Below are 20,820 nucleotides of genomic sequence, written 5' to 3' on the forward strand. Positions count from 1 at the left end.
TTATGGTAAGATCTCAATTGTGTAATATTGTCCTCTGCTATAAAGCAGGATGTTTTTCAAAAATTGGTGGTTAGCATTTTCTCAAAAAAGATTAAGAAAATGAACCCAAGACATTAATTATTACCATCTAAAAAGGACAGTAAAGACATTACAGAGGAGTCAGGAGATTTCACTTCACAATGGAAACTACAAAGGCACCAAGAGTTCTGCTAATGTATTCTACTTACAGGCTGCATTTATTTAGTCTGTAAAATTTGTGTCTAGCCACACACATCCTCCACACATATTTTGCTGTTTCCATATCTTCCTGCCAAAAAAAACAAAACCCAACATTTGCATTAGGTCAAATATTCATACCCTTCACTTGCTTTTAGACAAGCCACTGAAATTTTTAAGACTAAATTACCATTGACTGATCTCATTTTAATGCAACTTCATTAATGTCATCAGATTTTCCTTAAAACTTTACTTTGCAGGCTCTAACATGCATTCTAGCCTAAATATTTTCTTAGACTTATGAAATTTGAAAGTAGAAGCCTTTTGATCCGGACACTCTTTATAAGCTTTAATATTATAGTTTATAGTTAATATTGCCATAAGATTGTCAACAACTGCCTTTGGACAAATGCAACTGGTAGATGCTGCATAAAATTCATTCTGCAAGGAATGCTGTGGTCCATTCCAGCAAAGCTCTAAGGCTATATTTATCTTTAATTACCATTGATTTAAAAGTAAAAAAAGAACATGCTAGAAATTTTACTGGAATGGATGAAAATTTTTATGACCCCATAACCAAACATTTCAATATACTCCAYATGAAAGTTCCAATTTTTAATGCCCTCTCATAGAAAGCTGGCCAAAGAGACAGTGTTATTAAATTTGACTCACTCATACAGCTCAAYGATGCTACATATAGAGAAAGCAGGTTTAAAACTTTGAGTTAAATTATCAGGTTTTTGTTTTGATTTACTGATGACTTAGTGAAAAAAAATAAAAATGTACTCACAGTTTGGAACTGAATTGTCTCCTCTTTGTTTGCCAACTCTAATGCAAAAAAGGATTTATTGTGGGACATGTTGGCAATATCATGCCACCTGCAGACAAAAGGGACAGGATATGACTGGCCAAGCTCTGATTTTCAAACCACAGAAAATGCAATTGCAGATCAGAACCATCACCAAAAATATGGATAAAGAACTGTGGACAGCCTCATATAGGGAAGAAGAGGGGCAGACACTGATCTCTTCCTTCCCATGACCAGTGACAGGACTTGAGGGAATGGCCTGAAGCTGAGTCAGGGAAGGTTTAGGTTGGATATTAGAAAAAGATTCTTCACCCAGAGGGTGGTTGGGCACTGAACAGCCTCCTCAGGGAAATGGTCACAGCCTGACAGAGTCCAAGCCTGACAGAGTCCAAGAAGTGTTTGGACAATGCTCTCAGGCACAGAGTGTGACTCTTGGGGTGTCCTGTGCAGGGCCAGGAGTTGGACTGGAAAATCCTGATGGTCCCTCTCAAGTCAGCACGTGCTCTGAGTCTATGATTCTGTGAAAAATCATTTTATGATCCTGTGAGAAAGTTCATTAATCTATCTRAACAAGTTGCAGACCATCACTTATGTACCATTAACAGCAGCTGAAAGGAAAACGTATGTGACTAACTCTTGGAAAGATACACAACATGTACAGTTGTTTACATCATTACTTGTCTTCCCTTTGAAATGGAGCATGATCACTGCGAGACTGCGTTCAGGTTTATCAAATGCATAAATACACATCATATCTAAGAGTCATTCCTGCTTGCCAGGAACACACATAAAATGTGAAGTTCACAAAGATATTTTATGAAARAGCAATACCAACCTAAATACAACAGGAGGACGACCATTTTTGTGTTTCACAAAGATACCATCAAGACATGCTCCAATGAATATGTCACTTCCTTGGCTGTCCTGGAAGAAGTTGCAAAAAATAATGCAAGTACAGAAAAAAGTCTTAGCAAAGTTACATAAGCAACTGCTGCTTTTGTAATTCYGGGGGAGAAACTTCTGGGTGGTGTGGGTTTTGGGTTTTATTTCTTTTTTGGCAGGAAGTAACCACTTTAAAGAGGGAGAAAAGGGCACTTGAGACAAAGATCAAAACCCAATTTACCTTTGCAGGATAGGTCTCTTCCCCATAGCCCTCCATTCTTTCCACTTCCTGCATATATAACATTTCCGCATCAGGTGGAGTAAGGCCTCTACAAATAAAAAAAAAATAACAATCAGCTAGTACTGCCAATAAGAAAATACCATCTTTGTTTTACTCTGAATGACACYGTCAAAGCTTGGAAAGCATCCCCAAGACATTCAGGCAAGCATCAAACCATATTGTTTTTATCTGTACCAATGACTGATATATCTGGCTCAGCCTTTACACTTTGATTCTAACAACTTCTTTCTCTCTGGAATCTTTGAGGGTAAATGGCAACAAAGACCAGTTAAAATTATCACCTCTGCTAACCGCAGACAATTATCACATTCTTGCTCAAATCCCTCATTGTCTCCATATTGCCTCATTTTATCAGAGGCACACATGTTCAAAACATGAATTTCCCCTAAACTTCCACAGGGCAAATATGAAGTCTGGCATTTCACATTTCAGAAAAGACTGTTTCATTTTCTAAATGCTGACAATTTTAGCTGTAATACTTTGAAAACATGAGGGCAAAATCTGTAGGTAAAGATAAAATTCTTTATAATTAGACCAACTGACAACAGAATTGTAATAATACCACAGGGCTTAAAAGCTGCGTTTACCTACCCACCAACATACCTCAGTTATAGCATAAAATATATTATCTCTTCCTGAAAAATCCTGTCATGCTCATTGTTAGCTCTCTATGCCTTTTTAATCATAAATATCTCAATTTCTTCACCTTTTCCTAATATAATGAAGATTAAGCTTTCTTTGCTGAACGTTAACCATGCAATCTTGTTATAAGTGCATTTCAAAAATAAGTGGAAGTTTCAAACTGTTGTTTGAAAACAATACAAGGGGATATATTCAGTATTACTCACATATTCACAAATATTTTTCACTGATGAACTGATAAAGAGAACTTACCTTTCCTTTGTCCCAGACTACTGTACCCCAGCTCCTTTCTACATAAGATCATAAACAATCTGGTACCATTACTGTCCCTGCTTTTCTACTGCCCTCAATACCTCCCAATGTTGTTTTTCAAGAAACATCCTCACTGGAATCAGAACTTCACATGAACAAGAGTCAGAAACATTATACAGGTGAAGTCACACTATTTAATTGTGTCCTATAGTCTTTTCAAGCAGAATCCTCCCATTTCTTTTACTAAATATTCTGTTCTCTCTTCATTTTCATTCTGCAAAAATTCTTGTAACTTTAATACAGATGTACTAGAGAAAAACTCATTTAAATGGGAGGTGAAATTAGTCCAACTGTATTTCCAGATTCATAACTTTCCAAGCTACAGAAGCTACTGAAGATCAAAATTAAGAATTTAAGAGCTTTAGACATGTTACCTGTACTTCTGATGTAGCAAGGCAACTTTCTGTGTTGCTTCTTCCAATATTTTTTCTTCTTGTAGCCAACCCTTAAGGTAAAATAGCATTTATGGAATAAAACAAAAATATTCTACAAAATTAAATTATTATCATTTCTGTACACGTGTGTATCAACCCTACACTCTAGTCTTGGAGCTTAGATGCTGTAATACGCACAAATAAACCCAAAAGGCACAAACACTGTTTTGAAGTGGTTTTACTCACCTTCCCATCTATACCTCAACCTTTTTTTCAGTGTAATATACAATAAAATTGAAAAGATCTTGCAGTATCTTTGTTTCTGTGTAATGTAAGGTGTCATATCTCACTCCAATCTCAAAAAAAACCTTTACTAAACTGGGCAGCCTAGGACCTGTAAGCTAGATGGATCTTGGAGTCTTTCTAAAAATGATTTGCATTTACCAGTTTTAAGAAGGATTTCTATTTGCCAATTTAATAATTTAAATGTATGAATTTAAAGTAAATACTTACCACTGGAAACAAAGCAAATCTTTGTAGAAACTCCTGAGATTCATACTGATCATAGTCTCCAAAATCCGCTAAAAAATAAAAAACATCTTGGATTCAAACATTTTTAACTAAATTATTCAATACCCAATTAATTGCAGCAGGATCTCCAAGTAGCAAATCTCCATCCTATTGAACTACAATCTGAAAGCAAAACAACAAAACAAGCTAATCAATAATCTTTATCAAGAGGAAAAGTAAAAAAAAAAGTCCAATCTTTTTACCTTGGTCAGAAAAATTGGCAACACTGCTTGTGGGTAGAGAAAAAGAAAAAATGATAAAGCAATCAGAATTCAAATTCCTTAGTTCTTTGATGTTTTAATAGTTTGATTTTTTTCAATCACAGACCAGTTGAGAGGGAAAGAGACCCCCAGAGACCTAGCTCTAAGCAGGATCAACTGCAGCAGGTTGTCTCAGAGCTTTCTCCAGGCAAGTTTTGAATATTGTGGCTTACCCTTCTTTACTCCCTSCTGTCAGATACTTCAGTATGGCTCCACTGTAACCTGGAGCTTTTCTCAAACACTGCACAGAGCAGCTGGGGCATCCTTTGGCTCACAAGGCTTCTACAGCTCCTGCACCCAGCCTTGCAGAAATTGGGAGCCAGAAGCCTTTCCAGACTCAAGGGCATGCTCAGAAAGGATTAACAGGTCTGATTTTAGAGTGCCAAAGAGCATCTCGAGAAATTTCAYTTTTTTTATGTTTCCAGGAAAGGACTAGCCAACATTTCAAAGAAGACAGCCTAAACTGGAAAAGCCATGTACCAGCCTCAGCAGAGAAACTGTGGAACAGCAGTCTGCATGGAATGGCTGCTCCCAAAAATTTACATTAGCCTACGCTCTCATACATATCAGTACMATTTTAGGGACATTTAGGAACCAATTTTGTATCAAGCATTAACAATTAATATGGAAGTTATTTATATGAAAGGGGAGCACCTCTGACACACTAAACTAACAGCTCTTGAGATAGAGCAATGTTTAGAATTAGCCAACTGTTTTTATTTTAAATATAGATCATTCTTGAAACCAGGTGACTTGCAACAGCAAACACTACTTCTGTTCATTCACCAGCTAAAATTAACTGACCTATCTGGTATAAGATACTTCAGTCATTGGAGAACATTAATTTTAGAACCTGTGCTTTTCCAGAGTTGTTTTTTCACTGTGTTATCAGCACATATAGTTCATCTCTTCTTCAGAAACAAAAAAAGGAAGGAAATGCTAAAAGGATAAATATCTTCCATCTAGAAGGAGGATTATAGTGAAAGATTTCTAAAAACAACTCGCTGAGTAGAGAGACATTTACATTGTCCAAAGACATGGAAACAACAGTGCAAGATTTTGTCAGAGTAAGACCATTAAAACCTGGCTTGGAACAGATTCACTGTTATATAAACAAAGCACTAAGACAATTTATCCTACTCCACTGGTAACCACATTTACAAAAAACATAATCATCATCTTTACTGYGATGCAACCAATGTATATAACTAACAAAATACAGAAAAAAAATGGTTCTATATACTGCCAATGATTATAAACAAGTTCTGTTCAATTTTGGCAGTTTTACAATTGCTGTTAGATGTACTGAAGGGGCATTCACTGTGAATGATACACAAATAACAATATACAAACACACTAAACACAGCTGTTGTCATTATAAACTTTTCAGAGACTTAGTATCAGATAAGCACGTTAGCAAGGAACACCAGACACGATCAGGGCAGACAGACTCAGGACTGGTATATACTCTATCCCATCTGACCCTTGTTGGGGAAAATAAAGCTGCTTTTTTTCATATAGGTATCACAGAAATGTGTTTTCAGGAGCGATTTCAACACAAGAATTTGTTAACAGTCTTGCATAATAACTTGAAACAATCTTATGTGATAGGAAATTTGGGATAAAAATACAAGTGCAACTGTGCATTCAAAGTTGCTTATTTATGAAAGTATGTCAGAATAAAGTCTTCACTAACAGAGGAAGGGTTTGTTGATGTAGGCAGACAAATAAAGCCTTTGCTCCCAAAGCACATGTTAGATAGCCAGGTACACCTCTGTGKACTGCACAGAAGCAGGTTTGGGACCACTGATCTAAATGCTCCTCTCCTCAGTCCCTATGACAAAGTTCACAGGAGCAAACCCCTTTCATAACTTACTGAATTGGGTCTTTTGAGTGACAAATAGAAAACATTTTATCAAGGTTTTTAATGCAACATTAGCTAGTTGGTACAATTTCTTACTTACCTTGAACTGCCAGACCAGCCAGATGTATTGCTTGTTCCAGTGTGCAAGGAATGTTGCCCTCCAAGATATCTTTCTTTAATTGCAAGTAATACTGATACCTACATGGGGAAGGAAAAAAGAAAAAGCTAACATGGCCTTCTGAATTTAGAGAGAGCAGAAGAATATGCCTGCATTTCCTATTCTTCTCTGCATTCCCCATTTCGTGTAGAGGGTGGTCTTCCTCATCATTCAGACCCACTACTTGAAGGCCCTGTTTAACTCCTGCCTCCCGTAACATTTGTTCTAGAATCAGTAATCCTCAAACAGAGAGTCTACCCGAYTTCCATCTACTACCAAACTCTCCTTTTTTTTTTCACTTCTTCCTTCCTTGAAATTTTTATTACTGTCTCTTTACAATGTTCAGTAAACTGCTGCTGTATTGCTGCGTTCTCATCCAACAGATCTAACAATGTACATTCCTTCAATCCCAGTAGTGACTTTCATTTCTTCAGTACAGCTTCTGAGTACATTTTGTTCTCACTTTTAAGGCACCATTTTTTTAAATTTTAATCCTAGCTTTTCCTGCATCATCTTTTGTACATGCAACCACTTCGAGCTGTACTGTTTGTCCGTAGTCTGAGCCACTGTTTGCCTGAATTTTTCTGTCCCTTGCAGCCACCCATGGAACTTTCTATCTGGAGCCCCAAACACTTCAAAATTGCCATTACAGGTACAAGAGTTGGCCAAGGAGGACATCTGTCTCCTGTAAGTCTAGTTTTTAAAAGTTCTTGACTTCCTCATATTGTATGTCAATTCTTGTGAAGTAAGGCTTTAATACTGAGAATATGGAAGCATGTGCTATAATTCATTCATTGATTAGAAAGGTCAGGAAAACTTACATAAATTTATTCATGTTAAAGTACAGCTTCTCTCCACTATTTATTGCTCTGTTAAATACAGTGATAATTTATAAATATTGTTTAGACTCTTTGGGACCCTACTACAAAAACCCAGTATAACATATGACAGTACTTAACATTCCCATACAACACACATAAGAACAGCTGGGATTAAACCCAGGCCTTAAAAAAATAGGAAAGAAAAAGCCACCACATATCAAGGCCTTTGGGGAAACAAGTCTCCCCAGTCAAGGAGTAGAATGCAAGCTCCTTCCATAGAGCTGTTATTAAAAGTAAACATACAGGTGAAGAATCCTAACACTACCTTGAGAGAGCACATCTCTTTCTATGACATTTCCATTGCCTGGTGTTGATTAAACATAAAATTTGCTTAAACATGATCAATCTCACTTATATTGAAAAGGCATGAAAAAAATCCATAGATTTCTGAAACTAACCCAGACCCTTCCTATTGCATATCAAAGCAAGTACCATTCTCTAGGACACGAGCATAAGGCTGCCACATGAATCCCTGCTTTCTACCTGGCAGCACACTGCTAAATTGTTGTTAAAGCTCCAGCATAAACACCACATTCTTTAAATAAATTCCAGAGAAGACAAGTCAAGGTTTCAGGCAATTTAGCTATGCAGTGCAACACCATGATATTTATCTTACTGTAATATATTCTAATACACCAACACAGAATCTGAACCACAGATTTTTTTAGCCACTAAAATTGYTAAGAAACAGCACAAAACTTAAGAGTTTTCAGAAAAAAAACTCTTTCAGAAATTACACATAAAACAAAAACTAAAGCTTCCAGACACTGAGCAATAAGTGACAGCACCAGTGTCTGCACCAAGAGGTCTGTACCTGGTGACCCTGAAAAGCTTTCACAATTAGCAGGAAAGGTGTCTGGCAGGATATTTAAGTAACAGAGTGTAAAGACAGTTTCATGTAACCACAGAATAAATTAAGTTGAAAAGGATCTCCGAGTGATCATCTGCTTCAACTCCCCACTCACAGCAGGGCCAGCTTAAAGTTATCAGCTTAAATAGGTTAATTAATGCAAGCACAGATTTTTGAAATAATAAGTATATCTCTGTAATCCARCTACAGGTTTTGCATTTATTTGCCTACTAAAAATAATCACTAAATCAGATCAACTGTACACTTGAAGTCATTAGAGGCCAATGTATAGAGGCCCTTAGGAATAACTGGCTGGTATATATGCTCAATTTTATTTTTCCCCCTGCAGTCAGCACCAATTATGTGATGTTCCCCAGTTTCACAGTGGAAATGTACACACAATACCAGAACTAACATCCATATTTACAGCTCAGTGATACACAAAGAAAAAAATCTCAAGCTGAAGTCTAGCCTGTAGCTTGCCAATGTATTGTACTGAAAGTACAGAAAGTTCTGAAAGCAAAACAAAGGAAAACATAGCTCAATAAAATCTCCTTGTGCTTTGTGCAGGATGGATGTCCTCAAAAGCAACATATGGATCTTCAAAATCAAAAACAAAAGTCAAACATGAAGGGACTAAAATTATTAAAAGTCTGACCATGCAGGTATGTCTGTTACTTAAAACAGGTTTGAGCAGATTCCTAAGATCACAAARAAGTTAACTGCTTGCTTAGTTTATCACATATTTTAAATATTCCAAAGACAAATTAGCATACACTTTGAATGTAAATTCTGCCTAAAATAATTTTCATTTCCATAAAAGTAGGGGAGTGGAAARCAGACAACTTTTAAATAAACCATACATTTCAGAATGCTGACAGCAAATTTATAAACACACAGAGGTTTATAGTAAGAAGTTTACCTGGTAATCTCCTGCTGAAGCTGAGAAACAGTAGGCACATAGAACACTACTCCAAAATACACAGTTGGCTCCAAGGCATATTTGTCCAGCTGCTTTTTCAGAGGCTTGTCCAAATCTACCCATCTGCGCTGATTCTGCTTATTATAATACCAGAGACTGAAATATGTAATCTGAAAAGGAGACGTTTCAATGACRGAAAAAGGTTAGTATTGTGATGTAAGAGAAAATGTATTGTGCRAAAGTCTTGCTACTTAGAAATAAATGTTTTAAACACCGACTAAGGCTATGGGCTGTTGAAAACTTTAGAGAACTGAAGAGAGATTTCCCATAAAAGACAGACATTACATCCAGATAACCAACTGACATGTGTAAGGTCTCCTACCTAAAACTGTACCAAATCTACGCTTTACTTGCAAACAGTTCATAACTCATAACTCTGCTGTGGCAATTCACAGATGCTGTAGCAGGCATTCATGTGTGACAGGAAATCTAAGGGCAGTGAGGAAGGCAAATGGAAAATGACATGGGACAGCAGGAGAGTAAAGCATGGCTCCTCTGGAGACCTGGGCAGCAGGCTCAGGCTCACAGGGGATGCTGAAGGACAAAAGAGCTCAGGACAGCTGGTCAGCCAAAGCCGAGCTCATTAAAGCAGATGCAMGGCTCATCCCACGAGCAGGAAAATGACCTGATCCAGCAGAGCAGGGAGATACCCAGTGAGTGAGCAACTCCTGCCCAAGCCAAAACACAACACGCAGTATGCACTGGAACAGACTGCCCAAAAGGCTGAGGGATGTCACCCTTGGAGTCAAAATCCCATTGGACATCATCTTAAGCAACACAATCTAACGTTTATTAGATCCTCTCCCAGGAGGAGTCAGGATCAGAGTATTTTTTTCTTGCTCCRCAATACAGTTCTAAATTCATATTGCAGAGTCACCCAATTAAATTTAAATTTCTCCACTRTGTTTAAACTGGCTGAAATCTGCTCCCACAGTACTTATTTCATTCAGTCTGGACCAGCAAACAGAGGTGGACTGGAAAGTATTCACGTCATTGTCACAGCAGAACTAGATATCATAATTAGAAGTGTTTTAACCAAGCGAGGGAGATAAGTGAATGTTTCAAATTACTAATTAGGTCTGTAGGTATTTACATGAAAACTCTCCAAGCCTTTGCTACATAGACCTTATTGTATGTAGAAACTGTAGAAATGCCTTCAATCCAATATTTTTCCTTACATATTTTCAGATGTTTTTAAAGCAARATAAAGCTTTTAAGGATAAAGTTTTATCAAGCAGAGGAATGATTGATTTCTCTACATCAATAATTTCTGTGAATTAGACACAGAAAAATAATTTCCCTAGCAAAAAAAAAAATATATTTGCCTTTGTTTTCTCAAAGCTCTAACATTTTGGTACTTCGGAGCACAGATTTGAAATTCATTGGGGAGCAACAGCTCGTAGCAGAAAAAGGCCACTCCAGYAGATTCCTGCAAAAACTCGCCCATATACACGGCTGAAAATTCATATGCATACGCCTTAGTTTATAGTCTGAACAAGATGGAGAGTTCYCCCTCATGGCATTCCAGATTTTCCTCACAGCTCTGAGAGGCTGATTACGTGTGCAACAACCACAGCACGGGCACAAATGCCCCATCCCAAACTGCAGGGATGGAATCAGTGCTCCACAGCAACACAGACCATTAAGCAATGTGAGGCACAAAAGTCAAGCTGTAGCATTAAATTCATAAAACCGACTATTCCATAAAAATATTTTCTCTGGGATATTAGCAGAACTAGGACATTAGAACCAATTCTAAGGCATAATGTTCCTTTGACATTGCACACTGGCAAAATGTACTTCTTTGCTCCTCTCTTAATTGGCATAAACAGACTTAAAAGTGATTGTCGGTGGCTTTTGATGTTTGGGCGCTTTTTTCCCTAAGGTTTAAAAAGATCATCTGAGTTAAATTACTGTTACCATGTGATTGTAAAATAAATATTCACAAGATAGAAAATAACTATGTTCAGATGAAATCTGCTATTTAAACTTAAGATGGCTTCTATACACTCTGAAACAACTCTGACCCACACTGATAAAAAGACAGCCTGTAATACAGAAAATCAATTGAATTAGAACTATTCATAAAAGAAAAAGGCCGTTTTTCCTGTATAGAGAAAGAGATCTACAGAAAGTGCAAAATGAGAAAATTTAAAAATCATTATAGAGAAGYAATCTATTCCCAAATCAGAGTTCTCAGTAAAGCACATTCTACAAACCAAATTCTCCACATGTGTGTGTTCAACAATTCTAAATTCTGAAAGCCAAAAGTCAAATTTAGGAAGCCATAAATACTTCGATTTTCAAGACAAAAGAAATGTGACTCTGAATATAAGTAATASACACAACACTGATTTCTAAATTTCGCAGTCCAGGCACATAAAATTTGCTGATACCTTAAACAACATTTATTTCTATTCTTCGATTCTCCAACCATTAGATGATCTCCACCACCCCACAAGAATATTGTGAAGAGAGCATCTTAAGATACCATAAGACGTTTGGGGGAAAACCCGAACAGTAGTACCACAGACACTCCATTACGAAAGAAATATTATGTTCACTGCAACACCACATGCTGAAARGGATAAAATGTACTGAGTGACTGACTGCTCCTTAATCTTTCCTGCAGACTGAGTAAGGAAAGGAATGCATGTAAAAAGGTGTATTTCTCTTTCATCACAAGACTCCAAACACCATGCACACAGTCCCAGGAGCCAGTCAGACTATGATGCTAACATTCTGTAACCTCTGAGTGTTATCAGSGCAGTGCATGTTTAAGGCAAGACAAGTAAGTCTTAGCATATGACCAAAAGTAAGTAAAGTAGATGACCAAAAAATGAAATACAGGAGTTCAAAYTGAACTATATGCCATGAGCTACTTGATCTCACCTGCTAAGAAAAGCTCAAACAAGAAAGCCTTCTGCTCTGGCCCAGCCCACTTGTCTGACAGGACAACCACATCAGCCTCGGGCTGAGCACCATCTAAAATGTGGAACCACAACATTGTGGGTGAGAGCAGCAGCCATGGCAGAGACTGACAGCAAAGGGAACTGCTACAGCTGAAATACTTCTGTAAAGGATATCATACGAACATGTTTGCTAATTAACTAAAAATACCACAAAAAAAAGTACAGCAATTGTTTCAAAAACTCACTTGCTGCCTTGGTGTAACTTAAACCTCACAGAAGCACAGATGTACAACAAAGATGAGGAGAAAAAGARTACAAACTTCTGTTAACATCGCTACTGTTTCAAACTTTCTGATGTGAGATACGCCTGGTTCTACACCCTGAATCTAAACTGAATGTACAGACTATTTCTAAGGCATGATGATCATTAAGCAGATCTATTTCTTTGAAACAGACTGCCTTTTCTTGCCCACGCACAGAATCGAGCAGTTACAGGCACAACAGGTTAAGAAAGATGTTTCTATGTTTTAAAAATACCCTCTGGAATCTAGCATATCTTTAAACAAGCCATGCAAAATACTATGGACCAAAACAGATCTTCTGACTTCTATGCAAACCTTCACTTCAAGGGCAGAATTTGATCCTGTGAGTTTTCACAGAAGCTTATACACCCTGGAATATTCGCAGTGATTAAAATAGAACCCACTTTTATTCATTGCTAAAACATTTTATTATTAGCAGCTCAGGACAACATCCAGTGCTAAAAGGAATGGCATGACATAATTCTTAAAATATGTTAAGCTGTTAAGATTAACACTACTTTGAGGTTCGTTTATTTTAGTGACTTATTCATGACCCAACCCCTCTGAAGAAAATCAAATAGAAAAAAAAGAACGTATAATTTCTGCACAGTTACTTTCTATCTATTTGYTTTCTGACACTAGAGACAGTAAATATTTTTTCATAAAATTTCAAGAGCTATCAATACAAAAGTACTAAAAGCCCCACCCAGTATTTACAGCTCACAAGTTGGTGGGAGTAGAGGGACTCCATCATTAAAGTCAACCAAACTTCCTAAGCTAAGCAGAGGAGTTCCTCCCGGTACGAGAGCCACAAAACTACGTTACTGCAGGTAGCTACATTAGATCTTCTGGCACGATGTACAGTGAAAGTTAGAAACATGAGGCTGATCAGCCTTAAGAAGACACTAAGTAGAATCTTACTGTGGATTTCAATTGCATAAAAGGAGGGTATGGACAAGACAGAGCTGGAGTCTTCTTGTAAGTAATCACTGCAAGCATGAGAAGCACTGGGGACAAGCTGCAACGTGGGAAATTCCAATCAGATCAGGAAAAAAATTTCACAACAAGACTAGCCAAACACTGGAACAGATAGCCCAAAGAGATGTCAAATCTCTATCCTTGGAGGCACCTGGGTGGTAAACTCACCCAGGCAACCCCTAAACCACCTTTTCCTCCTGAGCAGAAGGTAGCACCATGCAACCCTTGGAGGTACCCTGATGCACAGCAGTGTTCAAAATTTACTTCAACCTTACATAGTTAGTAATATAGATTTAATAATATATTTTCCAGTTAATTTCCATATCCTATCTTCTAAATCTTACAAAATATGTCACAAATTACAAATAGACTGGAAAAGAGAATTGTTTTCTAATGGTTCACACAGTGCCGTTAACACAGTACAGAGCTAATTAATGCATTTGGCTACCTGCCTCAAGGGTATCTGAGGAATCACCATCCTAAAATGAGACAAGAAATTAAAAAAGAGAAAACAATAGCAGGGTTTACAGAAGAATGCAATCAAGATATATTTTCAGGTTTTTCCTCTTTTACACTTGTACATACAAATAAAACAAACCACGAGGTTTTCCTGATCAGAACGGTGAAAACACCTTCCCATTATKGAAGGATAAGCACTGCAGTCACACTCATAAAATCCCAGTTAGCCTGTGGGCTCCACCATGTCTAGCTTTATTATATGCTTGGATACAGAACAGCTCCTGCTATCAGGATACCACAGTTTAAATAAACCACATGCAGGAGAACTGGGTCAATAATCCTGCACTAAGCACAACTGCCAGATACCAAACGAACACCCCATGTTCAGAGCTACAGAAGGAGACACCAGGCCTTGAATATTCTCCAGAAAGTCCATTGTTACCACAGCAGACAACCACCTCCACAAAACTTCCCAGTCTCTACCAGATAAAGGACTGGAACAGCCTGGACTGGCCAGTGTACAATATCCAAGACTTCCTGGAAGTGGTGCAGAGAAAAACCTGTGAGTTTCATCATTTACCAGCCACCAAGTGGGAAGTTGCACTACTCTGCATACCAGCATGACCAATTCTTTCTGCAGAAACAGGAATAGCACCCTCCCTTTGTCCTATTTCCTGCAGGGTACTTTTGCCTATACTGTTTTTGTTGTTCTAGCACTGACAAGCTCTTCAACTGTAGCTGCAGGAGGGAATATTTAGCAGACCAGCTATATGAATAAAGAGAAAAGTCATTCTTAAATCTTAGTCCTTTCATACTAGAATGCTATGAAACAAAAGTAATTGCCAACTATAGCTTAAAGCAAAACAGAAGGGATAAGAAATAAATAAATCAATAACTTGCAAGGTAATCTGATGTRTTCTAGTTTATTCAAATGAAACACTGTACAAATCACAATACACTGTGTTTTGCACCCTTCAAATATCTCGAATTAACAATCTTTTAACAGGCAAGGAAGATTCACCAGGACATTTGGCAAAGGTAAGCTGACTGATTTACAAGCTAAAGAGCCGTACCTTCATTGTGCCCAGAAAATATGAYATCCAAGACACATTTTAACCTCTTGCAGAAATAGGTCAGTTATCAACATGACCCAGAAACACAGAAATACACTTATTTTGGAAAAAAACACATTACTTTTTCCCACCACTGTTCAAGACTCTGAAAAGGATGAACTCATAACTGCTTTTGCCTCCCACCTTACACATCACTGATATTAGAAGCATCATGTTCCCATTCATCAGAGGCCTAAATTCTCATTGCTTAACTAAAGGGAAAAGAGATATTTCAAAGCAGTCTAAAAATACTAAACAATAAACTAATGCCTTTGCTTCMGAAGTAAAGAAAACTGCTTCTGTCAAAACTGGTATAAAATTGTTCAGCAATTCACAGATGTGAAGGTAAAAAAATAAAATCAATTAAGCATGATAAACTTAACTTSATAAAAAAGCTAAAGAAATCAGGGGCAAGGCTTCCTACTTGCCACTATTACTTTCAGGGAAAAACCTTAATTTTGTGCTGCTCAGTATAATAAGACTGAGTGCAAGCCCTTTATCTGAATGTATCTTTTTTTTCTTCAGAGAAAGGAAGAACTACAATAATTGCACTGAGACAATTACTTGTTTTTGCCTGACTGCTCTATCCTTTACTTTATCTTAGTCCTTGAATTACAAATATCACACTCTTATAATCAATATGTTTTAGATGAATTCAAGTTTGCTTTTCACTAATGTAGCATCTTTTAAACTAATCAGATTACACACTGAAGGTCTGCATTCTTATACATCCCTCAGTGTCAATTTCTTCTTTCCTAATTTTAAGGAAAATTTGGTTCAGAGAGGCAACCACAGCAGTTCCAACTATGAGCACTGCTTCTACTCTTATTTCTGCAAGCATCAGCTAAAATGTTGTCAGACTTTGATGCAAGGCATAAACACAATTTTGTTAGTGACACCTCTGTCATGATGTAGCCCAACTTTTATTTGTCAATCAATATGGTTACTAATAGATATAGACATCACAATATTTATGGTTGCACTTGGTCTCATTTTAAAAACACTCCTTTCATATGCAAAACACATTTAAGAAACCCCTACAATGAATTAAAGGTATTCTTTAATGTATCCTCCAAAAAAGATCACATGGTTTAGAATTCAGAGCAAAGTTTTACACCACAGTTCAAGCATTTCCAAGGCTCTGTTTCAGAACTTTGAAGTTATTCAGGATCCAGATAACCTTGGTTCCTTTTCCTATTCATGTCCAAAACAAACACAGGAACTTGCATATGCACAATACATACTCTCCACAGAAGTTTCCTACCATTGGCACATTTCTACAGTGAAGTCAGATTCTTGTACACAGTAGCAGAATTTGCTCCTTCTCTCTGGTTTAGAAGTGTTATTAGCTAACTAACTAATATACCTAGCTATACTATAATTTTTAAAAATCTCTGTATTTTCAAGGATTTCATTTGTATACTCATGTCCTGGATGCAGGATTAGAAGTGTTACACATACTTTTTAAGGTAGTTAACAAGCAGAACTCTCAGCGGTTTTGTGACTCCAGAACAGTTTTCTGTAGCAGCTTTTTGCATAAATCAAGTTTGGTTATAATTCTCTGACAGGATAAAAGACAGACTGTGCTACAAAGGGTRAGTAACTTATGTTCATCGTTTCCTTTGGCTTCTTTCCCCAGTTCCTCAGTTTCAGAGAGCTGGATTACATACTCATTCCTGATGAGTCACATTCTAGGAATACCAGAAGATCCTGAGTTTAATAAATTCATTTCACTTTTCTGTTCAGTTTCCCATTAAGTAAAAAAATAAAATTGTCAACATATGTAAATCTTTCCGAACCCTAACTAYGTGTCCATACTAGTATACAACTTGRAAATTGAGAGGTACCAACTGGAAAATCCAAAGAAAAATAGTGTTTAGCCACACAATGCATAAAGATCTCATTTACATAAAGATTTGTCAAAACAAGTATCTTAAAAGATTGCACACCACTAAAAACAGTTCWGTTCACTGTCCAAATACAGTAATTCCAGACTACACCAGAGAGAAAGAGGTGATTACAAATGTTACCACTGAATGCACAAAAAATGGTAGAGATTCCCCTRATGCCTCATGCAATAAACTGTTATGAAGATGCTTGGGAACTGCTTGTCCTAACTGCAGTGGCCATATGGAGTAATCCCAAGCTGATGCCTAGGATTTGAGAGTGTCTCGAGTCTCAGTATTCAAATAAACAGTCATACTTCCATGTTTAACACTTGGAATTCACATTCATGYTTTAAGGCTGCTCAGTGCACTAAACATATGCAACATCTTATAGAAATACTTCGCAGTTTACAGTATCAAAGACTAAAGTTGTTTTTGCAGATTTAAGAAAAGTGCTGAACTCATTTTTCTTCCTGAAAACTTTCTACTAAGCAAGCAGTCAGGAATGATCCAGTATCTGCTTGGCAAATCTGACTATTTAAAGGCAGAAAAACATTTTTTGAATGCAAGCTCTGGAAAGTAATTTATATCCCTATTTTCCATTCCCTTTTATTGCAACACATTTTCCTGCCAAAATAATCCATGCAAGAATGCATGACTGAAGGAATCTGCTCAGAGTTCAATAGTGTACTGTCAACTCCCTTAGTCTGATATATGACTCTTAATTGAGGGAATTGCATCTCTTGCTCTCCTTTTTTTTTGTTTTTTTTTGTTTTTTTTGTTTTTAAGAAGATTTTTAGGAGTGGTTCCAAAGAAAGAGATAATGAGGAATAGCTGAAAAAAACTGCATCTCCAATGCTCTGTGACTAGTTCCATAAAAGCTAGCAGTCATCATTGAGGAAGACAAAGCCTCTGCATTTTGCAAACAGTAAAAATTCTACACTTTGTGTGACTTAGAAGTTACATCTGAAAGTGGATAGATGAAACTGACAAACTCCACTCATGCAACAGAAATTGAATTCTAAATATACGGTATCTGATGAGTTTTAAGTAAACACTAAGGCTACAAGCATAGCTAGATTCCCCCTTTGCTAGGAGAAAGACAAAAAAGGAAGGCATACCCTTGCAAAGTACAGTATTTTCCAAAATAACTGTACACGAAAAAAATATTTGGAGAATGCATACTGCAATTGAAAACAACCAGAATAAACAAATTCTTACAGATTAATGGTTTCCTATCTATTTAATTTCTTTATTATGTTCCAAACAGAAAAAATAGAGTATTTCTGAAAACAGCTGACTATATATGGCATTTCCCACTGAGGAATCCTACAGTAATGCATGCAGTGTAAAGTAATAAATGTTTGCAGGACTGAGTTCTAAATATATTTGCTCGATATTTCAGCAAAGTCACAAACAGTCACCATTGCTTGACAATAAAAAGATAATATTTTAAAAGATCATTGTAATAAATGAAAATATTTATTATTAGTCAATTATTTTCACAATTACTCGTATTTTGGTTACCTAAGTCTGGGGTTTTCATCCTGTATTTGAAACCCATAATTAAAAGGTCATTCTATGGCAGCCACATAATACAACAAAAGCATATTTTTCAGAACAATGTTTTTTAGCAACACAAAACTTATATCACTAGTTTTCTCTCTCCTGCCCCCCAGAAGTGCACAYGCTGTCACAGTTCAATGACTACAAAATTAACTAAACCAAACCTTTCAAGACTCTAGGGGGAAATGTCAGTTCACCCAGGATCGAGAGCATTCAGTTACTGTATTCAAACCACCCGTGCTCAACAACTTCATAAAATAATGACATTGGTTCATATGTTGGAAATTGTGTAGATTTCTAACATATCATAGCTGAGCATTTCAGAARGAATTCACTCAACACAGGGGATGTAGGAATAATTGCTAGATGTGTAGAAGAGTAAATTCCAGTTCCAAAAGAGTCCTTCAAAACATCAAGTCAGGAATTTTGGGGGGAAAAGTCAGCTTGAACAGATATTTACATATTCAGCTTGCACAAACCAGGTTTAGTTACAAGACCAGCACTCAATCTATATGAGCTCCAAGACAGCATCTGCAAATATATTTGTGGTATTTAAACAAGCAAGACAAACWGTTGATCACTGGCACATTTATCACATTTTGTGCTTTAGATTCTTTTCACAGCACTAATCCATTAGGAAAAAAAATACACGCACACAAATAACACTCTTGTCTTATCCCTAGCTAAAAGCTGATTCAAGTATTGCAGTAATTTTTAACCCTGCTGCTTAGGTAGAAATTATTTTCTTGCTTTGTGGGCTTTTTAAGGCACATTTTTCAGCATTGTCACATTTCAAAAACAGTTGCTTTGTTTATCATTCTRAGCTCTTCTTCACCAGCACTTCACRCACTTCCTCCCCTTGGACATTGCCTAAGCTCTGTCACGAAAGTTTGCAACTGTTTTGGAGCAATCCAAGTCCCCACAAAGACCAGAATGTGAAGAAACAATGGGAACACAGGATAGCTGCTCCAATAAATAAGCTGATTGCCCTACATGGCAAGGGTTTACCACACAGGTTATCCRGCACCAGAAACTAAAGTTATGTTTTCACTCACAACTCGCTTACCTCCCGCAATTCAAGCCTCTGAGCCACTGCTTCCAGACTTTCCTGGCCCGTGCTTTCCACCGACAGCGTGAACTCCACAAATTCATTGTTGAGCAGCTGGATGCGAGCCACCAAGCAGCTCTTGCTGGATACTGTGTAACGTCGAGTTCGTTTCAATTTTAACCCAAAAGGTAGAGGCATCTTCTTTTTTCCCCAGAGATGGTCAGTGATGAAGAGCTACCAGCACTGAGACCTTGAGAGGGGACAATAAGTTATCTCCTCTCAGAAGGTAAGGAGCTGTAAAGTCTCCAGAGATCAACCAGCAGCAGCAGTATCCATTAAAGCCAAGCAAGTTTTCCACCAAGACACAAGAAGAGACATCCACTGGAGTCCTAGCGAGGAACAAAAGAAAAAGAGAATACAAGAATCAGAAATACTTTGACTGAATGGGGAATGGTATCATGGGAAAAATAACATGTATATTTTTTTCTAAATCTAAATAACTTACCTTTCCAAAATGCAGAGCTGCAATGTATTCRAATAATGAAATAAGTACCAGAGTTTCTGGTTTTTCCACAGACTACATTGGTTTTGGCAAGTTCATCGCTATTTTTTTAAACTTGCAAGTGAATAATGATCTTAGTCAGGTGTGACTGCAATGTCTTAAAGTGAGTATAAACTGAATCGGTATTTCAACAAAATATGTCTGTGATACCTGAGTTGGTATTTGTAATATTGAACAAGGACATTTTCTTTAAGAGCAAACCCAGCAATCTGGCTTGTCAGAACGTTGTGCAGCATCAGCCACTGTCTGCTGATGGATTCAACACAAAACCAAGCGCCATAAACGATAAAGGAGAAAAAGAGAGGCAAGGGAGGCGTGAAAACGCACACCTTAGCCATTTCCTACCAGACAATTAAAGTGCAATTCCTCTAATTTTCCATGGACTACAGCAAGCTGGACCATTATTCCTCATGCTAAACTTCTGTATTATGCTTCAAGTTATGCTTTGGTTCACCTACAGAGTATGTGAATTCTGAGAACCATTTATTTTCTAATTTTTCTTTGAAAAGCATACTCTTACCCAGACTACAGGTAGCCACCCACTTCCCCACCTTTTGCAAACACCTTCAGGCCTCCTCTCCTGCCAACTCCATCCCAAACTTTGCCCTTCTCCTTTTCCAAGTGCTTTTTTACCGCACAAACCCTCATCTGTGAAATTTGTCATAGCGCCACGGAAAGGTTTGGGCCGGAAAGCGCCTTAAAGATCACCCAGCTCGCCGGCGCTGCCCCGGGCAGGGATGCCATTSCCGAGGCTGGGCAGGGATGCCATTSCCGAGGCTGGGCAGGGATGCCATTCCCGAGGCTGGGCAGGGATGCCATTCCCGAGTCACATTGCTCTGCCCTGGGCTGGGCTGTGCGAGGCGGCCGCGGGAGCGACTCCGGTGCCACGCCCGGGC

At 37.6% G+C, this 20,820-nt stretch overlaps 1 protein-coding gene across 2 annotated transcripts in view; it reads right to left on the minus strand.

The window, feature by feature from the left end:
* The window catches only part of PTPN21 (protein tyrosine phosphatase non-receptor type 21), a 44,787-nt gene that overhangs the window by 20,721 nt on the left and 3,246 nt on the right, over window positions 1–20,820 (minus strand). For both annotated transcript variants that reach the window (XM_057383742.1, XM_057383822.1), the window contains exons 2-10: window positions 19,381–19,751; window positions 9,040–9,209; window positions 6,330–6,427; window positions 4,049–4,116; window positions 3,536–3,606; window positions 2,148–2,235; window positions 1,860–1,948; window positions 1,007–1,094; window positions 228–307 (exon numbers count right to left, since the gene is read on the minus strand). In XM_057383742.1, coding sequence (XP_057239725.1) covers window positions 228–307; window positions 1,007–1,094; window positions 1,860–1,948; window positions 2,148–2,235; window positions 3,536–3,606; window positions 4,049–4,116; window positions 6,330–6,427; window positions 9,040–9,209; window positions 19,381–19,560 — 932 coding nt within the window. In that variant the 5' untranslated portion in view covers window positions 19,561–19,751. The remainder of the gene's footprint in view (window positions 1–227; window positions 308–1,006; window positions 1,095–1,859; window positions 1,949–2,147; window positions 2,236–3,535; window positions 3,607–4,048; window positions 4,117–6,329; window positions 6,428–9,039; window positions 9,210–19,380; window positions 19,752–20,820) is intronic.

Source organism: Malurus melanocephalus, unplaced genomic scaffold (genome assembly GCF_030028575.1).
Source record: "Malurus melanocephalus ecotype Western Australia unplaced genomic scaffold, MMel_1.1 scaffold_0, whole genome shotgun sequence".
Classification (NCBI taxonomy): domain Eukaryota; kingdom Metazoa; phylum Chordata; class Aves; order Passeriformes; family Maluridae; genus Malurus; species Malurus melanocephalus.